General features: G+C 34.6%; 2 protein-coding genes across 11 annotated transcripts; one reads left to right on the top strand and one right to left on the bottom strand.

The window, feature by feature from the left end:
* The first annotated feature begins 3,906 nt into the window (after window positions 1–3,906).
* Window positions 3,907–11,274, top strand: RECQ4A (DNA helicase (RECQl4A)). 10 transcript variants are annotated; one of them, XM_078995866.1, is made up of 27 exons: window positions 3,907–4,381; window positions 4,526–4,594; window positions 4,762–4,819; window positions 4,917–5,084; window positions 5,425–5,482; window positions 5,763–6,176; window positions 6,360–6,530; window positions 6,635–6,765; window positions 6,853–7,210; window positions 7,311–7,442; window positions 7,593–7,679; window positions 7,774–7,901; window positions 7,982–8,102; window positions 8,186–8,337; window positions 8,401–8,536; window positions 8,633–8,756; window positions 8,842–8,912; window positions 9,044–9,112; window positions 9,220–9,339; window positions 9,460–9,618; window positions 9,700–9,780; window positions 9,861–10,022; window positions 10,111–10,166; window positions 10,240–10,366; window positions 10,472–10,566; window positions 10,679–10,756; window positions 10,902–11,274. In XM_078995866.1, exons 3-27 carry the CDS (start codon window positions 4,815–4,817, stop codon window positions 11,155–11,157), a joined length of 3,459 nt encoding a protein of 1,152 aa, XP_078851992.1. In that variant the 5' UTR covers window positions 3,907–4,381; window positions 4,526–4,594; window positions 4,762–4,814; the 3' UTR covers window positions 11,158–11,274. The 10 variants fall into 10 exon arrangements, with proteins under 10 accessions (XP_078851992.1, XP_078851990.1, XP_078851999.1 ...); XM_078995864.1 differs by having other exon boundaries at window positions 4,526–4,615; XM_078995873.1 differs by lacking the exon at window positions 4,526–4,594 and having other exon boundaries at window positions 4,920–5,084.
* Window positions 11,275–13,905: 2,631 nt separating this feature from the next.
* On the bottom strand, window positions 13,906–19,249 carry LOC145047568 (T-complex protein 11). The gene is made up of 9 exons (XM_078995862.1): window positions 18,789–19,249; window positions 17,981–18,102; window positions 17,295–17,739; window positions 16,326–17,207; window positions 15,660–16,235; window positions 15,339–15,563; window positions 14,917–15,253; window positions 14,656–14,839; window positions 13,906–14,569 (listed from the first exon to the last, which is right to left on the bottom strand). The coding sequence occupies exons 1-9, from the start codon at window positions 18,981–18,983 to the stop codon at window positions 14,092–14,094; spliced, it is 3,444 nt and encodes a 1,147-aa protein (XP_078851988.1). The 5' UTR covers window positions 18,984–19,249; the 3' UTR covers window positions 13,906–14,091.
* Between the last annotated feature and the right edge of the window lie 2,775 nt (window positions 19,250–22,024).

The raw sequence follows: 22,024 nt of genomic DNA, 5'->3' as shown, positions 1-22,024 counted from the left end.
AAATCGCTTTTCCTTCATTTTCTATAATCATATTATGCAATATGATGCATGTATACGTCGTGCTATTTATTTTTCTTTGCTCGAATGATCGTGCAATATTGAGAGTATCTGCCAATGTATTTTAGAACACAAAAGGTTCGCTCGATATGCTTTTTAACTGATTCTTGGGAGACTTAAACTTGAATTTCTTTTCGTCGTTTGAACATGAGAATGATTTCACAAATGTAGTTAAGTCGAGATATATCACATCCATGAGGTAATATCCACACTCATATGATGTTCCATTTGTTTGAAGCAATACATCATACGATTTTCCAATGTAAATATCATTGAATATGGATAATTGGTCTAGAACATTGATGTCGTTGTTGACACCCGATGAACCAAAAATGCATGTCATATCCAAGAATCATACGATGCCATTGCTTTTATCACCTCACATAAATCGACCACACTATGCACACCCCCAATGCATACAAATCAATACTACCAAGCATTCCATGTGTAACAACGTAAATTTTCAAAACAAATTTTCATTTTTATAACATAACATATTCCATAAACTGACCACAAACTCAAGTGTATCAAATATTATCCCAATGAAACATATCCCAAAATCTCAAATACATAACACATATTACTCTATCAATGTGTGCAAATCATGTAGGTGCCTTCCCGCGATCCTCGCTGGTACCTGAAACACATATCACATAACACGGTAAGCATAAATGCTTAGTGAGTTCCCCAAAATACCACATACAACACATAAGCCTCTCGAGGCTATAAGACCCTTCGGTCAATGTGTCTCAGTGGGACCCTCCAGTCCTGTAGCTCGTTGGACCCTCTGGTCCGGTCTAAATCGTTAGACCCTCCGGTCTGGTCTATATGAGGACCCTTTGGCCTCGTAATTCGTTGGAACCTCCGGTCCGGTCTAATATCACATAGCATACATAAATCACAAAACACATAATCTCAAGTAAGCACATAACACGTAAGGCCTTACGGTCTACACATAGATACCGCTTTAGGTAATGTATAGTGAGAAGACTCACCTCGTAAGATGTCTAGAAAACTCTCGTGCTCGAATCCCCGATCTAGCCTCCGCCTATCAAAATGATAACATCTCTAATCAATACACTCCTAACATACTCCTCTCTAAGAATGGGTAGAAGACTATTCTACCCCTCCCTGACCTATTTTTAAATCAATTTGACCAACCCTAAGGTCAACTGAAGTCAACTTAATCAATGGTCCAACTTTGACCAGACTTGTTGAGTGCACTTGAGTGACTCGGCGAGTCCATGCGTGTCCTCTGAATTCTCCTATGGCCTTACTTGATTTGTCGAGTTAACCTTTCACTCGACGGGTTACCATTGATCACGAATCGCGGGGCAACCCGATCCGACTCATCGAGTCCTCTTATGGACTCGACGAGTTTCCTCCATGGCAACACTAATTTGACTTTCTGAGGTCATATCTGATTCTCTAACCTATAGATCTGACCTTCTAACACCCAAAAGTCATGTAAAGGTTTAATCTTTATGTCCATGCACCACACATCAAGCCCCATTTGATGAAATAACTCTTAAAATGACAACCTAGATTCAAAACTCCAATGGGACTACATAAAGTTGGATGATTTGGACTCTCTGGACCTAAAAGGGTCCAAATTTATAACACAAACTTGCAAGAGGGGTTTAAGGCATCCAAAACCCCAAAAATGAAATGATTCAAGCCCTAACCCCAATAATGGAATCTACACAATAAGGAAGACAAGGGTTCAATTTGGTACCTCAGAATGAAGCTCTTTGCTTCAATAACTTATAACCACAACCTCCTCTTGTCCTTCTTGCTGTAGCTCTTCTCCTCTCTTGCAAAATCACACCAAAAAGCTCAAGATGGCTCTTTCTCTTACTCTACACACTCAAACTCGCCAGGGTTCTCTCTTATGGGAAGGTAGCCGCAAATGAAGGCCATAAGTGCCTTTAAATAGGGATCAGGCCCAAAGATTTAGGGTTTCTGTCAACAACGCGGACTCGTCGAGTCGACTTATCGAGTCCATTCATTAATCTGAGTCATCAGTCGCGATCCTACTCAACGAGTTTAGGCGTCAACTCATCGAGTCCCCCTTCTTAACTCAAAAGTAAATACTTAAATTATGATACCTGGAAATTCAGATGTTACACCAGGTAGGGGTGAGCATTATAATCGGGTACCTGTTTTCGGAACCGAAACCGCCTCGAAACTGCCGGTTCCGAAACTGGAACCGTCTTATGCGGTTTCGGTTCCGGTTCTTATTTTTTTGGAACCGCTACCCGCTGGGTACCCGCCAGAACCTGTTTTATATATATATATATATATATATATATATATATATATATATATATATATATATATATATATATATATATATATATATATATATAGTATTGTATGTTATGTTCTACCTTTGATGCTGATTACTAATACTCATTATACATTACAGTAAGACACTAGAAAAGTAATTTTTAAAATTTTAATATATAAAATTAAAAACATAGTAAATAACTTGTAATATTCTACACGACTATGTTTTGTTCACAGTTAACGATTTTTTTTGGACTTCATTTATGTAGTTTATGTACATGACATTGAATAGAATGATAATAGTTATAGACTTATAAACTAAAAACCAACCGTAACTTAGGATATATACAACGCAGATATGTATATATTTTTTGATTTTAAACATCATTTTATGATATTTATAATTTAAAAGGTAAGCCATGAAGTTATAATTTTTTCATAATGTAATTTTTTATTTCTTAAAAATAAGACGTCAGGTACTCGGAATCAGAACCGGTTTCGGCGGTTCCAAATACTTAGGAACTGATGCAACCAATTCCAAAATTACAGGATTCGCCAGATCCGGTTGTAAAATTAGACGATTTTTTCTGGACTTCATTTATGTTGTTTATGTACATGACATTGAATTGAATGATAATAGTTATAGACTTATAAACTAAAAACCAACTGTAACTTAGGATATATAGAACGCAGATATGTATATATTTTTTGATTTTAAACATCATTTTATAATATTTATAATTTAAAAGGTAAGCCATGAAGTTATATTTTTTTCATAATGTAATTTTTTATTTCTTAAAAATAAAACGTTAGGTACTCGGAATCGGAACCGATTCCGGCGGTTCCGAATCTTTAGGAACCGATGCAACCAATTCCAAAATTACAGGAATTGCCAAATCCGGTTGTAAAATTAGACGAGTACCCACCTTTGATCATCCTTAACTGTAGGGAACCCATGTTTGTTTTCATGTGTCGTATACAGTTTGTTGATGTCACTAATTGTAGGTTTGAGTAAATAACGACCACAATAGTAAATAATCACAAATTTAGCAAACTTGTATAAACATTCTCGTGTCGTTTACTCCGACATCCTCAAATATTAATCACACGAGTCTCGTCCCATTTAAAATGCTAGTGGACGAATTACAACTATATATATATATATATATTTTTTGAATTTTAGATAAATCTTTCTGGCCTTTGCATCAAACCTTTACTAAAAATATGGAAATCGATTTTTCATGTCATCAACAATGTGTAGAAATAATTATTTCCTCATTCGGAACCGACATATGAATTTGTTGGATTAAACTTCATCATGTTAAAGTAGTAATTCATAAGTTGGTTGTGCCCGAGGTCATGGTTTTTTTTTTTCCGTAAATAAGGATTTCTAATTTTTGAACGTGAGCTTTCGATTTCATTTTCTTGTAGATAAAGCAACGATGTTTGCATAACATCCCTGCTAAATGTCGATTCCCTCAACACCAAAGTGTCCGGCGAAGTGGGTGACGATGTAGATATTTTTGAATCGTAAATATAAAGAATATAAATGTAAGCTTAATAACATCCACAAACCAAAAAGAAAACCGTGCAACACACTTCTGTTGTGTAGTGGTTTTACCGCACACGATTGTGTTCATCGTACTATCATTGTAACATTTCATCCGGCTTCATGTGCGGTTTCTCCCACTCCCACTCCGATCGGTCTAATATATTTTGTTATATTTGAAATAGTTTTTATAATAAAACACTTTAGGGCTTAGGCTATGTGAAGCATTTTTCATCTAAAATTGTTATTTTTAAATGATTTTTAAACAAATTTGAATTTTGAACAAATGAGTAGCTCAATCTTTCCATGGTGTTCGGTCCTCACTTTCATCAAAATTTGAAAACAAAAGAAAGCGGGAAATCAGGGCCTGGTTCAAACAGCGCTCTTTCGTCATAACCGCCGCCGCCAGCCACCGCCACAGCCACAGCCACCATTCTGTTGTTCATCCCCAGATTCTATTCATCGATCAGTTCTGTATGTCGAATGGTAGCTTCTTACTTCCATTTTCGTTTTGATTGTGTATAAAATCCATCTTCGGTTGTATTTAAGACAAGGTATTGTGTAAGTTATCTGCTGATGTTGCCGTTTCCTGTCTATTACTGTCAAATGGATTGATATCTAATAAGCCAGTTTCTCTTTTGGGATTACGTGAAATGGGCAACGATTTGAAGCTTTATCATCTGTGGCTTTTCGACTCTGGTGAAGAATTCTTTTCTAGTTGTCAGTTGACACTATCCATGTTTTTGCATTTATAATATGAATTTTTAAGATACATTTATCGTTCTTACTGTCCATGCTGTCAGTTGATGTTCCAAATTGGCATAAATTTTTATCTAATTTTGCTTTTGGATGTGATTTACAAGCAGGGGAGTTACTCATTGATTGATGAACTTGCCAATAAGTGACCTAGGATAACAACATGAAGTAAGAAAAGTAACCCTAGTTCTTTCTCCCCTTTTGTTTTTTGCTTTAAGATTAACTTTTTTTGTTTGTTTGTTTACTCTTTGTGGTTGATATTCAGTAGCAGAAACGGTGGTGGAGATTCTATAGGTTTTGACAAGGCAATGAGACATAATTGGTCTCAACATGCTAAATACTTGAGCCAAGATAAGATTTTGAAATCCAACTTCCTCATCTCATTGTCAACACAAAAACTTTCTGTTGAAGAAGCAAAGGCTGCAATTGCAAGGTGTGTTTTTCAGCCATGGCTATGTTGTTTACTTTCTTGACTACCTACTTATGTACTCTCTCTCTCTCTCTCTCTTTTTATCTAGTATTCTTTTAATTATAGTAGATGCCAACTCTCTAAACCATGCTGTCAAAGTGGCTTATAAAAACTTAAAAATTTGGTTATTTTAATCCTTCATCTTTGTGAATTATTTATTATGGACAGAGTGTATTCCTTTTAAAGCCCTTAATCACTCTGTTTTTTTTTTTTTTTTTTTTTAAGAAGATTGTTTGTACTCTCTAATATTCTTATAAGGTCATATCAAGTTTGAGATCCCACCGTTTTTTTTTCTTTGTTCCAGATCATTCTCTTGTAAAGTTCAGAATGTTACAAAGGCACACAATCCACAAGTCGAAAAGGTAAGACATATTTTAATGCTGTATTATCATGTGTATTTCTTTTCTATACTTAGAGTAACTATATGGTGATTTATAGTTCCCTGTTTTTAATATGGGAAGCATTTAGTGTTTCTTTAATTTCCTACTTCATTGTTCTTTTATCCTTCTTGCATCGTGTAAAGTTAAAGCTTCTCTTTACTTGCATTATATGATCTTGGACTGTTTCAAAAACAGCAGTTATTCCATTTTTTAAGTATTTACTGATAAAATGGATCTTTTTTATTATATGAACTTCTGACAGGCTTGGCAAGCTCTTTCCAACCTCAAGTTGTCTTCTAGAAGTTATATAAAACCTGGTAAAAGCCTGCAAGTGGCAAAAGATGGTTATTCAGTTTCTTTTCAAGATGATAAAAAAGCTTCTCAACAATGTTCCTCTGATGGGAAAAACAAATTTACAGCACCTACATGGGAAGACCAAAATTCTAATGAAAATCATGTTGAACATAGCAATCCTGATCAAACACTCAATCCTTCTGCAACAGTTACCACTTCTGTCACTGAAACTAAAAGGGCTGAAACATTGCAGAATGGGGGTTATGAGTCATATTCCACAAGTGCTTGTGGAAATGATATAAGTGGCATAAACAGGAATCATGCAAAAAATTGGAGCCATATACATGGGCTTCAGGAGATTGATGATGAGGATACTTTTCAGGTAATTTGTGGTATCAACAAGATTCTAACCAAATGCTGAATTCCTTATAATTGTTATAAGATAACCTTTTAGTAGAGTAATGTTGTAAAGATGCTAAGAAAAATAAACGTTGAGTTTATATTTACATGTTATATGTGTAATAATATTATATTGCTCTCATCATCAATCAATTTCAAATTGCAGAATTTGGATGTGGATCAAACACTTACTGAACACTTCCAATCATCCTGCAGAATTCAGAAATCAATCTCAAATTCTCCACCCTTCACCCCAGCTGCAAGTAATAGTATTGTAGCATGTGAGGACATAAGTTTACCTCCAGAACTGGATATAGACTGTGGTCATGGTTTTAAGGCATGTAATTTCAAACATTATATGAACAAATATGACATTATTATATGAAATGTCTCATTGTTTACTCATGGTTTTAAGGCATGCAACTTCCAAAATTGTTTCAGCTAGGAACTTGCCCAGAAGCTGCAACCCATTTGCAAGATATGAAGGATATGCTTATTTCCATATCAAATGATCTCATTGACAATGATAATGAATTGAACTCTGATCAATTAGAGACTCTTCGTCAAGATAGGTAATCCCCCATTTTTGTTTAAAAAAAAAAGAATAATGAAATTGTACTTTTGGGTGTCTGATATATGTTTGAATGATGTAATTATAGGCTGCAACTAAAAAAGCAAATCCAACAGCTCAAACAATATTGTTCTTCTATTTTGATGGATGATGAAGGATGCAAATCAAAATTTTCTGCATATTCAAGTGTTAGAGATTTGAAGTATCAAACACCATTAGCATTTACCTCAAGGGTTGATCCTGTTAGACTTGATGATCAGTTTTACATGCATAATAAATGGGACCCACCATCAATATCATGTTCCTCAGTGGGTAATTTTGGCAATTTTTCAACTCCTGTGGAGAGGGAACTGTATGTTCGAAAGAATGTCAAAGTTAATTATATTGATGGTTCAGATGACAAGAAATGGAGCAAGAAAGATTTTTCATGGACCAAAAAGCTGGAGGTTTGTGGCATTGTCATTTAGTATTTATTTTTCACTTTTGCATGTTTTTGAATTTAATGGTGATAATTAATGGTTTGATCATTGCTGATTATGCTCTCAGGCTAATAACAAGAAAGTGTTTGGGAATCATTCATTTCGTCCCAACCAAAGAGAAGTGATTAATGCAACAATGAGTGGAAATGATGTTTTTGTCTTAATGCCAACTGGAGGTGGAAAAAGTCTCACATATCAGGTACTACATGCCATTTTTTTTAATGATTTTGGATGCTTATAGCTTTATTTAATTAATTTCCCACAAATGTTAAGAGCCTGGTTTAAAGAAGTGTTTTTTTTTATGTCCTTTGTGTTGAGTTTAAATGTGTCTTGCACCCTTTTGTTGCAGCTACCTGCTCTTATATGTCCAGGTGTCACATTGGTGATCTCACCTCTTGTTTCTCTAATCCAAGATCAAATAATGCATTTATTGCAGGTATGTAAATGTTGGTATTTCTTAACCTATGAACATTTTCATATTTATCTATTATATAGTGAACATCGAATCTTGTGTTTGGATACAATAAAAGGCAAATATACCTGCTGCTTATTTAAGTTCAAATATGGAGTGGACCAAACAACAAGACATTCTCAGAGATCTTTGCTCAGGGCATTGTAGTTACAAACTGTTATATGTCACTCCAGAAAAAGTAGCAAAGTGAGTGCTTATTTTTATTCTTTTAGCTATTTCTTTTATTATGTTGCTAACTTTTTTAGTGACTTGATATGTGAGTGCAGAAGTGATGCTTTATTGAGACAATTAGAGAATTTATATGCACGAGAATTGCTAGATAGAATCGTGATTGATGAAGCACATTGTGTAAGCCAATGGGGACATGATTTCAGACCAGATTACCAGGTTTTTATATGTTACAAATTGGTTCAAAACTTTGTGGTTTTTCTAGGTTCTTATGTAACAATGTTTCTATGTACTATGTACAGAGTCTAGGTATTTTGAAACAGAAGTTTCCGAATATACCCCTGTTGGCATTAACTGCTACTGCCACAGCCAGTGTCAAAGAAGATGTCGTGCAGGCTCTTGGTCTTGTTGACTGTATTATTTTCAGACAAAGTTTCAACCGCCCAAATTTAAGGTATTATTTGAATATAATTATAATGGGATTTTCACTTAAAATGGAAACATGTCAATATTTCAGGTTTTCAGTTATACCAAAAACGAAAAAATGTATGGAGGATATTGACAAGTTCATTAAGGAGAATCATTTTGATGAATGTGGAATCATTTATTGTCTTTCAAGGATGGACTGTGAGAAAGTTGCTAAAAAGTTGCAGGTTTCTTCTTTTTTGTTCTGTTGTCTTTCTTTATTGTTTATTGATGAAGTAAGCCACTTGTGATTTTTAGGGTTTATGGTGTTGCTTTTCTTTCAGGAATTTGGGCACAAAGCTGCATTTTACCATGCTAGTATGGATCCAGATGAACGTGCATCTATTCAAAAGATGTGGAGTAAAGATGAGGTTAATATAATATGTGCAACTGTGGCATTTGGAATGGGTATGATTTATGAAATGTGATCTAGTCTTTGCTTTAAAAGTAATTAAAAATAATGTTATAGTTTTATACAACATGATTATTTCAGGTATAAATAAACCGGATGTTCGATTTGTCATTCATCATTCTCTTCCTAAATCCATTGAAGGCTACCATCAGGTACCTTTTGTGATCACATTCTACTTTAAAAAATCTATGTATTTTAGATGATATTTTTTTTATAACTTGTAGACTTTTCAAAGTACAATTCAATTGCTATTTCTTGCTTCTCATGGAACACTTTGTTGTAGGAATGTGGGCGTGCAGGTAGAGATGGACAACATTCTTCTTGCATACTGTATTATAGTTATAGTGATTATGTAAGTCATTATCAATTTGTTGTTTCTTTTTTATACTTAATGCATAAAGAAAGAATAAACTTTCCCTCATTTTCATTTTCTCAAATATCTTTTAAACTGTTGTGAAGATTCGGGTCAAACATATGCTTAGTCATGGATCCATAGAACAGAGTTCTTTTGCATCTCGTTCAAGTACTTTAAATTCTGGAAGAGTACTGGAAACAAATACAGAGAACCTTTTGCGCATGGTAATTAATTCTGATATTTCTTTTATCGACTTTGATAATTGATATGATCATATCATCATAATTCATACAAACAAAGAGTATCGAAATCTATAGAATAAAACCACTTGTTATTTTACTCAGGTCAGTTACTGTGAGAACGAAGTTGATTGTCGACGTTTTCTACAACTTGTTCATTTTGGAGAAAAATTCGATCCTTTAAGCTGCAAGAAAACATGTGATAACTGTTCGAAGACGCATACTCTCGTAGACAAAGATGTTACGCAAATAGCAAAACATCTGGTTATGATTTTATAAAATCTATTTTTCTAACATGGCGTTCGTTGTATGACTATTTGCTGAAATTACTTTGTTAATTTGCAGGTTGAATTAGTGAAATCAGTCCGACAAGAGTTCTCAGGAACTTATATCTTGGAAGTCTACAAGGGTTCCATGAACCAAATTGTAATTCATTCTTTCTGTTTTCATAATTTATTCGTTTTATAATCTGCAACATTGTCACTTTGACAAATATCAAAATTTAGGTCAAGAAGAATCAACACGATACCTTAAGGTTACATGGAGCTGGAAAAAATGTAGCAAAAGGAGAAGCATCACGTGTGCTACGTCATCTTGTTATCGAGGAGATCCTTTTAGAGGATATTAAGAAAAGCGATCTCTATGGATCTGTTTCATCAATTTTAAAAGTATGGTTTTTCATTTTTCATTACTCTGTTTTTCAAATTTATCGATAATTGGATAGTATGTAAGTTTTTTGATTTTAATTGTGTTTAGGTAAATGAAAAGAAAGCGTGCAATTTACTTGAAGGTCGGGAGACCATAATGTTAAGGTAAATACATTTTCTATTTTTTATTTTTTGTTTTTGGGATTGGTTTACTTTCAGGATATTATGCTACTTGTAGGTTTCCATCCGTTGTTAAAGTATCCAAGTCTACGACTACTACTCCAGCAAAGGGCTTCTTAACATCATCAAAACAAACTCCATCAAGATTAGATACTCCTGTTCAATCTCAACCAGAAGTAGACTCGGTATACTCTTAATTTTAGGGTTTATAGATAATGCAGCTTTTGTGTTGTGTAACATGATGTTTAATTAAAGCAAAACTTAACAATTATATTTCCCTTTTGTTGTAGAATCTTTCAACTAAATTGTATGGTGCTTTGCGAGAGCTTCGAACTCTTCTTGTTAAGGAGGCAGGGGAAGGGGTGATGGCATATCATATTTTTGGGTGAGTTGCTATGGATTTGTATCCAAAATTTATTTTATTGAAATCAATATCCAATTTTGAAATATCTTTTTTTTTTTGATGATAAGGTTTTTTTTTTTTCTTCATGGTCTAGGAATGCTACGTTGCAAAGTATCAGCAGAAGGGTCCCTAGAACTAAAGAAGAGCTTCTTGAGATTAATGGCATTGGCAAGTAAGTAGTGCTCTGTCTTTTCTACAATTATTGTAGAAAAGAAAAGTAATAACTTAATGGAGTCCTTGACTTTTTCTATTTAGTTCATTATGTCAAAAAGAAACTAACATTTTTGGTGGATAATAACAATGGTAACCTAACACAGGGCAAAAGTAAGCAAGTATGGGGATAGAGTACTGGTGACCATTGAGATTACCCTCAATGAGTACTATAATTCCAATATAAACCAACACATCAGCATCAATGGTGAAAGTGATAGCATCAATTCTCCAAAGAGAATAGATGCAATAAAGAGTTGTTCAGGCCATGATGATGACTTCGTTTATAAGGAACCAGATTCCACAAATGGTCTTGAGATTGTTGATTATCCTGATGATGATGAATCTACATGGAGGCTTTGAGCAATTCGTGTTGCTCTATTATGGTGTATTTACTTTTTCTTCTTCGGTTGTTTTATAAATTATCTACACTTTTTCTTGACCTGATGTTTAATTATTTCTTTACTCTTTTTGCTAGAACTTTAGGTGTTTGGTTATTCAAGGTAAAGATTACTTTTAATATTCTGTGAAAAAAAGGGTGAAAACGTTTTTCAGTTGTGTTTTTCTTATATACATCACAACAGTTCACATACAGGGAATAAATAGCCTAAACAAGGAAAGAGATAATCTACTCTAATTACATAATTAAGAGCTAAAAATACATCTAAAATAATGACAATCACAAAGATAATTTTGGTGAATGTATATCAATCATTCCCAACTTGGATACATTTGAATCAAAACTTATTCTCCGTAATGGTTTTGTAAGAATCTCAGCTTCTTGATTGGTTGAAGGAACATATGAGAGTTTTATCTTTCCAGTTTCAATCTCCGACTTGATGAAATTCCTATCAATACGAACATGTTTCATATGATGATGCTTTATAGGATTATGGACATTTGCAATCACTTGTTGGCTATCACTGTACAGGTGTAATTGACCATTAGCCTCAACTTTCAATTCCATTAGTAATATGTCTAACCATATTAACTCACAAAGTCCTTGTGCAATAGTTCGATACTTTGCTTCAACATTACTTTTTGACGTCACTGATTGCTTTTTGCTTCTTCAAGTGACCACGTTTCCCCAAAACTTTGTACAATACCTTGTTGATTTGCTATCCGACCAATTTGCATTAACAAATCCCTTAATCTTTAGTTTCCCGCTTTTTTTTATAGAGCATTCCCTTTTCAGGTGTTCCCTTCAGATATCTAAGAATTTGATCAACTGCATTGTGATGGCGAATAGTTGGAGCATGCATGAATCAACTTACTTGGCTAACAATGTTTGGCCTAGCTAGTGATAGATAGATCAGTTTTCACACTACTCATTGGTATCTTTCTCTGTTTGTTGGAGGGTCTTCTTCGATCAACTTTTGCGTCCGATTCTTTTCCATTGGAGTAGTTGCTGGTCGACAACCAAGCTTACCTGTCTCTTGTAGGAGGTCTTAGGATACATTTTCTTTGTGAAATGAACATGCCATCTTTGCTTCTAGCAATATTCATTCCAAGAAAATATTGTAATTTTCCTAAATCCTTGACTTTGAATTCTAATTACAATAGTTGTTTTAGGTTGTTGATCTCGTCGATATCATCTCCGGTGATTATCGGCATATACAATCAAGATACATCGTTTTTTTGTTCTTTGATTCTTTGACAAACAGAGTGTGATCTACTTGTCCTTAGCGATATCCAAAATTCACAATAACCGTGCTGAAATGAGTAAACCTCGGGAGATTGCTTTAACCTGTATAAAGCCTTTTTTAGTTTGCAAACTGATCCTATTTTTTCTTTGTGCTTGAACCCATGGGTAGCTTCATGTAGACCTTCTCTTATAGTATACTGTTTTAGAAAACATTTGATACATCTATTTGATGTAATCTCCTAATGAAGATTGGTTGTAATGGATAATAATACTCTTATAGAATTTAGCTTTGCGATAGGGGCGAATGCCTCTTCATAATCAATTTCATATATTTGAGTATATCCTCAAGCAACCAAACGGGATTTGTATCTTTCAATAATTCCATTCTTGTAGTGTATACTCGAGCAACCAGACGGGTTATGTATCTTTCAATAATCCCATTCTTGCCGACTTTCACTGTAAAGATCCATTTACAGCCTACTAGTTTCTTTCTTGTAGGCATATCAACAACTTCCCACGTCTTGTTTTCATTTAATGCTTTTAGTTCTTCAAAGACCGCTTCTTTCCACTTTGGGTCGTTTAAAGCCTCATTAATGTTTAAAAGAATGGTGGTATCATCAAGTTGAGCTGTTGAGATACAAAGGCCCTATGATTGTTAGATAACCAATCACAGGACAAGTGTTTTGAAATAGGATGTTGAGTACAAGATCTTACCCCCATTCGGATTGCAATAGGAGCATCAAGATCATCCCCTTTGGATTTTTCTTGTTGCAATTCTTGTGAAGGATCTGAAGTTGGTTCTGATGGTTGGTTTTGAAGGGATTCTGGCATTTGTTTAGGGATGATATTTTCTGCCACCAGAGATACAGATGGTGATATCGACTCAGAGATGGGCAACACTAGAAGAGAAATAGATAGATCCCAATGATTTTCTTCATTCAAATTCTCCTCCTGAAGAGAATCATAGGAGTAAAATGGCTGATTTTCTAGAAATGTGACATCATAAGATGTACATAACCTTTTTGTAAAGGGGTTGAAACATATGTACCCTTTTTGGGTATACAAGTAACCTACACATACACATGTTGTTGATTTTGGATCAAGTGGTAGGACTAATATTGTGAACAAATGCTGAACCAAAAACTTTTGGAGGAAGATAATTAATTACTCTAGAATTAGGAAAGGCTTTTTGAAGAACATTGATTAATGTATGTAATTCTAAAGGTTTTGAGGGAAGTCGATTTATAAGATAGGAAGCAGTTAGGATTTGATTCTCCCCAAAAAGATTGTGTTATATGACTAGAGAACATGATTGAACGTGACACCTCAAAAAGATGCCCGTTTTTACTCTCGGCAATCCCATTTTGTTGAGGACTTAGATGCACACGAACTCTGAAGTGAAATACCATTTTCTGAGAGGTAGCTTCCTAGATAATACCAAAATAACCGATATAAAAAAAGCATCATCACTAAACATCTTTTTTATTCATGCCCTTTACATACACGGATTTAGTAGCAAATTTACACATACCTCCTCCCTTACACTATTTACTACCACATTTTCTACACAAATCATGTACTTAAAAATCCCACACCACTGACCATGTTTATATATGTACAAATCACAAACCAAACAACACAACTACTCACAGTCACACATTCTCAACCAACTTATCATACCACGCTCCATGAACACTCCCACTCACACTCGCCATCACCCCCAACACCTTCCCAACCTCCACCACTCTATCAGTAAGAACCACCGCCGCCACCTGCCGGAGTGCCATCTCCGCCAATCTCCTCCCATGGTTGCCGCCAAGCAACACCCCTCTGGTGGCCAAATACACCGCCCTAGACACCTTCACAAACACAGAGTCATCAGCCTGTACACTTTTTCTCAACATTCTAGCCATCACAAGTCTTCTTGATTCGGCTTTTGTTACATCATTGGACTTATCGAATTTGTCTGCGGTTTTGTTTAGAACTTGAACAATTTCTTCAAGCCCCGCGTTTTCCATGGTGTCTAGGATCTGTAAAAGCTCTGTTGAACATTTTTGTATTGTGGCTTCCATCTCTTCGGGTGTTGATATCATTTGCTCCATTACAAGTGTTTGTCGAAGAACTAGTATGCTGTAAGAATGAACCCAAAGGATTAGAGTAAAAAATATTGGGTCAAAAGTACAAAACACGTTCAGGAGGGTAGAATGGTCATTTACCTGGTAGCAGTGACAATGATCTTCTGAAGTTGGGCCTGAACAACCCTCAGCCTGAGAAAGTTGAGCTTCAATGTTTCGGGCAACTCCTCTTGAGTCACACCATAAACATCATTCACCAGCTTCAGCAAACCGAGTCTCACTAACAAATCACGCTTTTCTCCCTTGCACTCTGAGTATTGATTATCTGAGTAATAAAATAAATTAGAAAAAAAAAGTAGATCTATAAATTGAAATGAAGCCTTATAAATCAAAATACATTACCTGCAGCATCAGCATCTGTTATAGAATTAGAAACAGAGGATGAAGTTTGCAATCCATTAGAGAAGCTTCCACCAGTTCTAAGAGCAGTAGAAGGAACAACCACCTCCTTCTGTGAAGGTAAAGCTTCAAGGGTCTGTTTGTGGTCACTCCATTCCTGATTATAGGTTGACCCTAATGAAGAAAGCCATCTGAAAGTCAATGGAAGGCAAGTCAACGCATCCGATGGTTGACCAAATCGCTTTGCAAATGCTTTTCCTAAATACTCCAAACCAGCGGGCCCTTTTAGTAATGGTTCCATTATCTTTATACGGGCACTGCTAATTTCTTGCTTCAGCACCTAAAAAACAGAAATTAAATATTTAATTTTTTTTTTTATGGAAAGTAGATTGCTATTTTTTTTTGTATTGAGGTAGAAAAGATACCTGTATTTGCTCGAGGACAAAGCGTAAGCCTTTAACCAGTGCTATGGCATGTGAATGGTTAGAATTGTCTTTTTGGCATATATCGGCTAGTTCTTGTAAAACTTTTTGGTGGGATTCTTTAAGATTGTTTTCATTTGCTGGAGCTGAAAGTTTCTGTAGGCTGACTAAAGCAAACTCCATAATTTTCCCTAGATACTCCATGTCTAAACTTCCAGAATTCAACAACTGTAAAGATGGGGATAAAAAAATCAATGAGATTTCTAAAAGATAAAGAAAACAAACTAAAAAAAGTAAAGAAAGAAACTCAAAGAACAAGTCTACCTGTGAAAGAATAACAACATCAATTGTTTCAATGATTTCTTGTTTCCAACTCTGAGGAGCCATCTCACAAAGTTCATCCCTCACTTCCTTCATCAATTCCACCACGCGATCGTAATTGTCCTGATGAATGGAATCTGCGATTCCATCCCAGAAAGCCTTTTCCATTGTTTGTCGTACCTTTATCATTGTCTGGTCCTCATCACTAGCATTCAAACTGTTGGCAGATGAATAGTGTTGCCCATGAACAAATTCATTCACAATCAACTCATTCTCCATGCTCACAGAATGATTATTAGCACCAGAGGGGCCCACATCTTTTTGTAGTGGTTTGGAAGCCTCATCTTGGAATAGGGAACGGACTACACGGCTAGGCTCTTCATCACTTCTGTTCCTTTTGTCTGAGTCAGCATTGTATGGGTGTATATGTGGCACTGGTGAACCAACAGGGCTACCATTCTCCTTTGCTTCAAAGTATTTTGTTCGTGTATCAGAAAGAGCATTCCTCATGCGTTCTATTCCTGCATCTCCACTCAGGTGCATTACCCTTTCCCTCAATAGTTGTTGATCTTCTGTAACCTGCAACAAATAGCAACATACTTTCATTCATTTCTATTACAGCATTATAGAACTCAACTTCTTTACAAGGATTCAGGAAAGTAGTAGAACCTGTTTCTGAATAGCTTTCATATCATGTGTAAGATCAGCATTATCTCCTTCAGGTGTAAGTTTGCATTTTTGCATCATGGAAATTTCCATCTGACATGCAGCCCTCACCAAATCCTCCTCTAAAGATTCAGCATCCTTCACCTTCCACACCACAAAGCTATTCAGATACGCACACCATGCAGAATCAAAAGCTTCAAGCTGTGATCTGAATGTGCTTCTAGTGTTTGATTCTTGATGTCTATCTAATATTATATTAATCAACAACTCGAATTCTTGGATAAATTTCTTTGCAGAATTGGCTAAAGCAGTCTCACGCTCCCCTTGCCCACTAAAAACCGCATCAGGATGACCAAGAATCATGTATGCACATAGGACTATTCTGACTTGGTACCTTGATAACTTCACGGGTGACTTTGGGGCAGCTCGGGCAGCCACTGGTTTCTTTGCGTGTCTACTCCGGGCAGCAGCAGCACTTCTGGGGGTGGTGTTTCTCCTGCTAGGTGAAGCTACCCGTTTAAGAAGGTGATCAATGTCATCCTGACCATGGGAGTTGATGCTAGATGAAGTGCCTTTCATAGCTTTGTAACGAATCTCCAGCCTTTCAAGTAAAGATTTTGTAGTCTGGAGTGTGGAGGGAGTTTCAATAAGAAGTGCAAACTGCTCAAATGGCATTGACTTTACATGATCCTCATTGATGTTTAAAACAGAGTAACTTTTGACCAAGTCAAAGGTGGTTCCTTTTTTAAGAAATTTCCTCCAGCACCTTGCTAATTTTCTAGAAAGATTATCAGCTTGATTCTGCATTTTCTTGGACCAATTTGCACCTATAGTATTGTGTAGCCTGGCTCTTTGCATTAGGTATTCTGCTCTCTGTCTCTTTGCCTGTAATATACAGCAGGAAATAAGTTCATATTTGAGATGTAGAAAAAGGGTATCAAGGAAAAGTAAAAGTAAAAAAGACGAGCATACCCTTTGTAGTTTATCTTCCAAAGTTTCCCTCAATCTCCTCCTCTCAAACTCTCGCTGCTGAGAGACCAACTTGGCTACCTTTCTTACTTGTAAAAGCCTAGCATGTGCTTTTTCCATGTCAGCTTCAAGTAATCCCAATCTTTTCTGTTCAGCAGCTGCCCTTTTTTGACAAATAGCAGCACAAACACGCTCTTTATACTTACTCTCTCTTGCAATCCTTCTTATAAGAGATTCTGATGTCCTTTCCCTTAATGTGGCCCTTCTTTGTCTGTATGCTTTCAAGATTCTCATTCTGTTTGTTTCTGCTTGCCTTACTCTTAACTCCACTTTTGTACCAAGTTCTTGACATTCTTTCTTCACACGCACTTTTACTCCAGTTCTTGCTGCTTGCCTTAACTGATCAAGCTTTGCTAGACGCAACTGGGCTTTTGCCAAGATGCTAGACCTGATAATTTTGAACAATAAAGAAATCAATTAATGATGATTACAAAAGATGCCAAATAGTAGGTATATAATTAGATAAGAACTAAAGTTCACATGGAACAACGTTGTATGGTATAGCACTTCTGTTAATAAACAAAAGAGACATGTCGCAATCGGAGGTCACCTTAGAAATTTTTTGGAAGTATGTGTTGGCTGGTTTGGTGTAATAAAGAAAAAAGATGAAATATTTTAATAAAAATTACCTCTTCTGTTCAGCAGCTAGGAGCTTCGCCTGAAGACGTTGACCAAGATTTTCCTCATATGCAGATTGTGGAGGACTCCTGGGCTTTGGCCTTGCTTTGCTTGATAAATGCTCATAAAATTTCTGCAGATGATCAAAAAGAGAAATTTAAGAACAACCGAAAGAACCAGAAAGAACCTCAAAGTCTAAGCAATCATCTTACCTAAAATATATAATCTCAAGAACAGATAAGACTAAAAACAAGAAATAATAAAATTTTTGACCGGTTAATTAGTTAAAATACAAGAATCTTGGTTTTCAATTGCTTAAAGGGTCAAACTACAGAACCTAGAATCGTTTGATTCACCATTAGAAAAGATTCTGAAGCAACCACTTTACCTAACTCGAGGACAACCTACAACAACAAAGAGAAGCTTACAAAACAAAAGACATACAGTATGGAAAAAAGATGCTCACGTAATAAGATAGACTGGATTTTACTTCATCATAAACTTGTCATAAAGATAATAATTTAGGATTTACTGGCTCCTAATCAGTAATTAGTGAACTTAAGCATATGTTTAGTCGGCGTAGTTCTCAAAAACATACTCCAAAGTTGGGTCTTTTTCTGTAATAAATAGTACAAAAAAAAAGGACGAAAAGAATTAGAAAACTCGCAGATATTGAGGCTCTTGTTTACAACTACGTGATGATACCTTAAAATTTCCGTGAACTTTTCTCAGAAAACAAAAAAGCAAACAAGAAGAAGCCATGATCATTTGATGAATTGATCACGTATTTATGAAACTGCAAAAAGCAAGAGACCTAACCTGTCTACGAAGATCTGCATCCCGAAGCTTAGCTTCGATTTCTTCAACACTAGAAGGAGACGCCTTTGTTTCGGTTAGTCTTCGGCGAAGCCTAGGCGGTAAAGTTGGAGGCGATGATAACCCTGCACCGTCTACGACCGGAAACTCCATCGCAACTCCGACGATCTCCGGTGAATTATCCACTCCAACCTCCATCGATGACTCTGATCAACAATTATTACAAATAAAATTGGATATAAACCCTTCACAACCGATCAATCACACTTTACTGCTTTAAGAACAAAGTTCAAAATGATTTAGGAATTGTATGTGGACGGATATAAATATTCTCTCGAATTGCACACGCGTTGTCTATGGAGCCGTATATATAATATAATTATATAAATTCAGGACATGGATATATGTAGAGAGAGAGAGAGAGAGAGAGAGAGAGAGAGAGAGAGAGATGAGAAAAGGAGATGACGATTCTGGAAACGGAGGGGTGGTGTGAGGGGGTGAAGAGAGATTAAATTCAGAAATGTGATAGAACTTACATTTTCTTCCTTTTAGTACATTTTTTATCAGTTATAGTCCCTTAGTAACTTTTTGTACATTATTGGTTCTTCCTTTTTCTTCTATATAATTCCTCTCCCTCCAACAAAACATACTTCATCTTCATTTAAAAAAAAAATCTATTCTGTTTATGATGTTAGCATTTTAATTATCTTATATTACTCACATTACATGCAATATGATTTTCCAATAAAGTCATAATAAAAATCATTTGTATTTAATTAGCATCAATATACTCATTGATTTTGATTTTTGAAAGTTATGTGCACATAAGAGTGAGCCACCATTTTTTTTTTATTATTATTTTTTTATTTTTATAGATAGTCATTAATATTACAATAAGTTGATAATTATTACCAAAATAATCAAAAAATATACTACCACTCATACGATCATTAATTTGTCGTTAATACTAAGGTACATAAAAAAACTGTGAGCTAATACATCATTACTTCTTAATTTTGCATTACTTTTAAGTATTTTGGTTAATTGAATATCAATTAATTGTTAACATCCCTCAATTAATTGTTAACATCTCTCTCTTGCACGTATCACAATATTGTCCGTTTTGGGCTCCCGTTGTGACAAAGAAGGTATCCATACTCCTTAACTGCAGAGATCTTATGGGATCTACTGCCCTCACGACTTTAAAACACGTTGTGATAGAAAAAGTATCAACACCCCTTATAAGGAAATGCTTAGTTCTCATTTCAAGCCGATGTGGGATCAAGTACACGCTTAACTGCAGAGTTCTTTTGCTGTTGGCATTTGATCTGTGATGTTTTGCCTATCCTGTAACCGATTTTGTTGTCGATGATACTTTTTTATGGTTGTATGTGTCGTTCAATTGGAAGATAAAGAAATGTTTGCAATGTTATTTTTTTGATTGTTGTGTTATGTTGATTTTTTGTTTAAACATTTTATATTCTTTTTTCTCGTTAAGTTTGTAGTAAGAAATTTAAATGGTTTATATTTTTGTTTCAACTGCTATTTAATAAGCAAAATAAATATAATATATTAAGAAAAGGATAACCATAAACTTATGTATTTTGAAAGTTTTTATTTATATAAATTTCTAATGTAATCTTATGATTAATGTCCTTTAAGTTTTATTTAAATCAATATTAATGGTTTTTATTAAATGTTAGTATTTTTTTAATTTGAAAAAAAAAAAAAAATAGTAAGTAAGAATGATACCATATCCTACTAAAATTGATAAGAATGACAAATGCTTATGTGTGACTATGTGGCATCAAATTTTGGTAGGTAATGATGATATCATATCTTTTAATTTAGGGATGTAAACGGATCCGGAAGAGTCTGAAAGAACTGAAAACCAATTAAGGAGTGAATAGGAATTGAGAACCGGATCAAATACGACTAATCAATTCCAACCAGTTCTGGTTCGGTCTTACTAGGAAGTGCGTTATTTCAGAAGTTGTTTGACATTGGAACCATACTGAAACCGAAAACCAAAATGATGAATGGGGGAACTGGACTAAACATCATTAATCGGTTCTAATCGGTTCCGATTTCAGTCCATTTTTTTTTCGGTTAAAAAACTCATCCTTACTTTAGCCTAAAAAATTCATCTTTTTGAACCCTCCAAACTCACTCGTTAATGTACAAGTATTGAAACCAAATATACAAGTTGAGAAAGAAAAAGCGGAGCAAGTCAATGAAGCCACTCTTTACCACCATTCTAAACCCTCTTAATGACTAGAGTCGTAAGCTTAGAGGTCATCTTGTTTTTCACTCTCACTTCGTCATTTTAAGGGGGTGTTTCGTAAAAAAAGTTTATTGTTTATTAGTTTATTAATTTATTTAATTTATAAGCTAATAAGTTTAAGTAACTTATGAAACAAAATTATTAGAGGTTTCTTACCGTTATAAACTATTTTTGTCCAAACATTTTTTTAGTTTATAGTTGTATGAAACCGTTAATAAGTCAATTTTACCTAACACTCACCCAAAATATAAGTTTTATCAATAAACTTTTTACTATCGTATCAACAAATATAAAAAGGTTTAACAAACGTCCGCAATATAGAATTTCTTTTCATAAAACTTATTAAGAAGTCTATTAATATCAAAATATAAAGCAAATGAAATAAATAATATTTAAAATACGAAACATCTCTATTCATTAGCTTTTAAACTTAAAAACAATGTGAAAAAGTTTTTGAATTAAAAAGTTATCGAAATAGCTTTTTTTGACTTTCAATAGCTTACTTATCTAATAACTTCTACTGAAAAAGCATATATTGTGGACGCTATTGAATGAAATAAAATTGGAATCATTATTTAAAAGCCAAAAAAAAAAAAAAAATTAATCACAAAAATAAAAACTACATTTTTCAAATCCTTATTTTCTTCAATGCCTACGACCCTACGTGACTATGATCTTTTTCTATATGTTTGTACATCTCTAATTTGTTTTCTTGTAACTTTAATAATGAACTTTTCTTTGTTATGAGTATTGATTTTTAAAAAATGTTAGACACGTTTTATAACTTAATAAGCTTTTTGCCATTAAAATTAGTATAGGAAAACTAACTGATCAATTACCTTGAAATAATTTGTTTTTTGAACTGCGAAATTTTTATTAAACTACTAGCAAGTAGTTAGGGACAAAGTAGAATAGTAGAAAAAATAAAAGTACAAGAATTACATCAAAGGAAAAA

This window comes from Lactuca saligna, chromosome 5 (genome assembly GCF_052625555.1).
Source record: "Lactuca saligna cultivar CGN05327 chromosome 5, ASM5262555v1, whole genome shotgun sequence".
NCBI classification, from domain to species: Eukaryota; Viridiplantae; Streptophyta; class Magnoliopsida; order Asterales; family Asteraceae; genus Lactuca; species Lactuca saligna.
This window is presented reverse-complemented; position numbering and strand designations above follow the sequence as displayed.

Coding starts and splice junctions, on each gene's coding strand:
- RECQ4A (XM_078995867.1), top strand. Junction 8,913..9,043: donor CCATTGAAGGCTACCATCAG/GTACCTTTTGTG, acceptor ACTTTGTTGTAG/GAATGTGGGCGTGCAGGTAG. Junction 10,567..10,678: donor ATGGCATATCATATTTTTGG/GTGAGTTGCTAT, acceptor TTCATGGTCTAG/GAATGCTACGTTGCAAAGTA.
- LOC145047568 (XM_078995862.1), bottom strand. CDS start 18,983: ATGGAGGTTGGAGTGGATAATTCACCGGAGATCGTCGGAGTTGCGATG. Junction 15,564..15,659: donor ATGTTGTTATTCTTTCACAG/GTAGACTTGTTC, acceptor CCATCTTTACAG/TTGTTGAATTCTGGAAGTTT. Junction 14,570..14,655: donor ATCATTGTCACTGCTACCAG/GTAAATGACCAT, acceptor TCATTCTTACAG/CATACTAGTTCTTCGACAAA.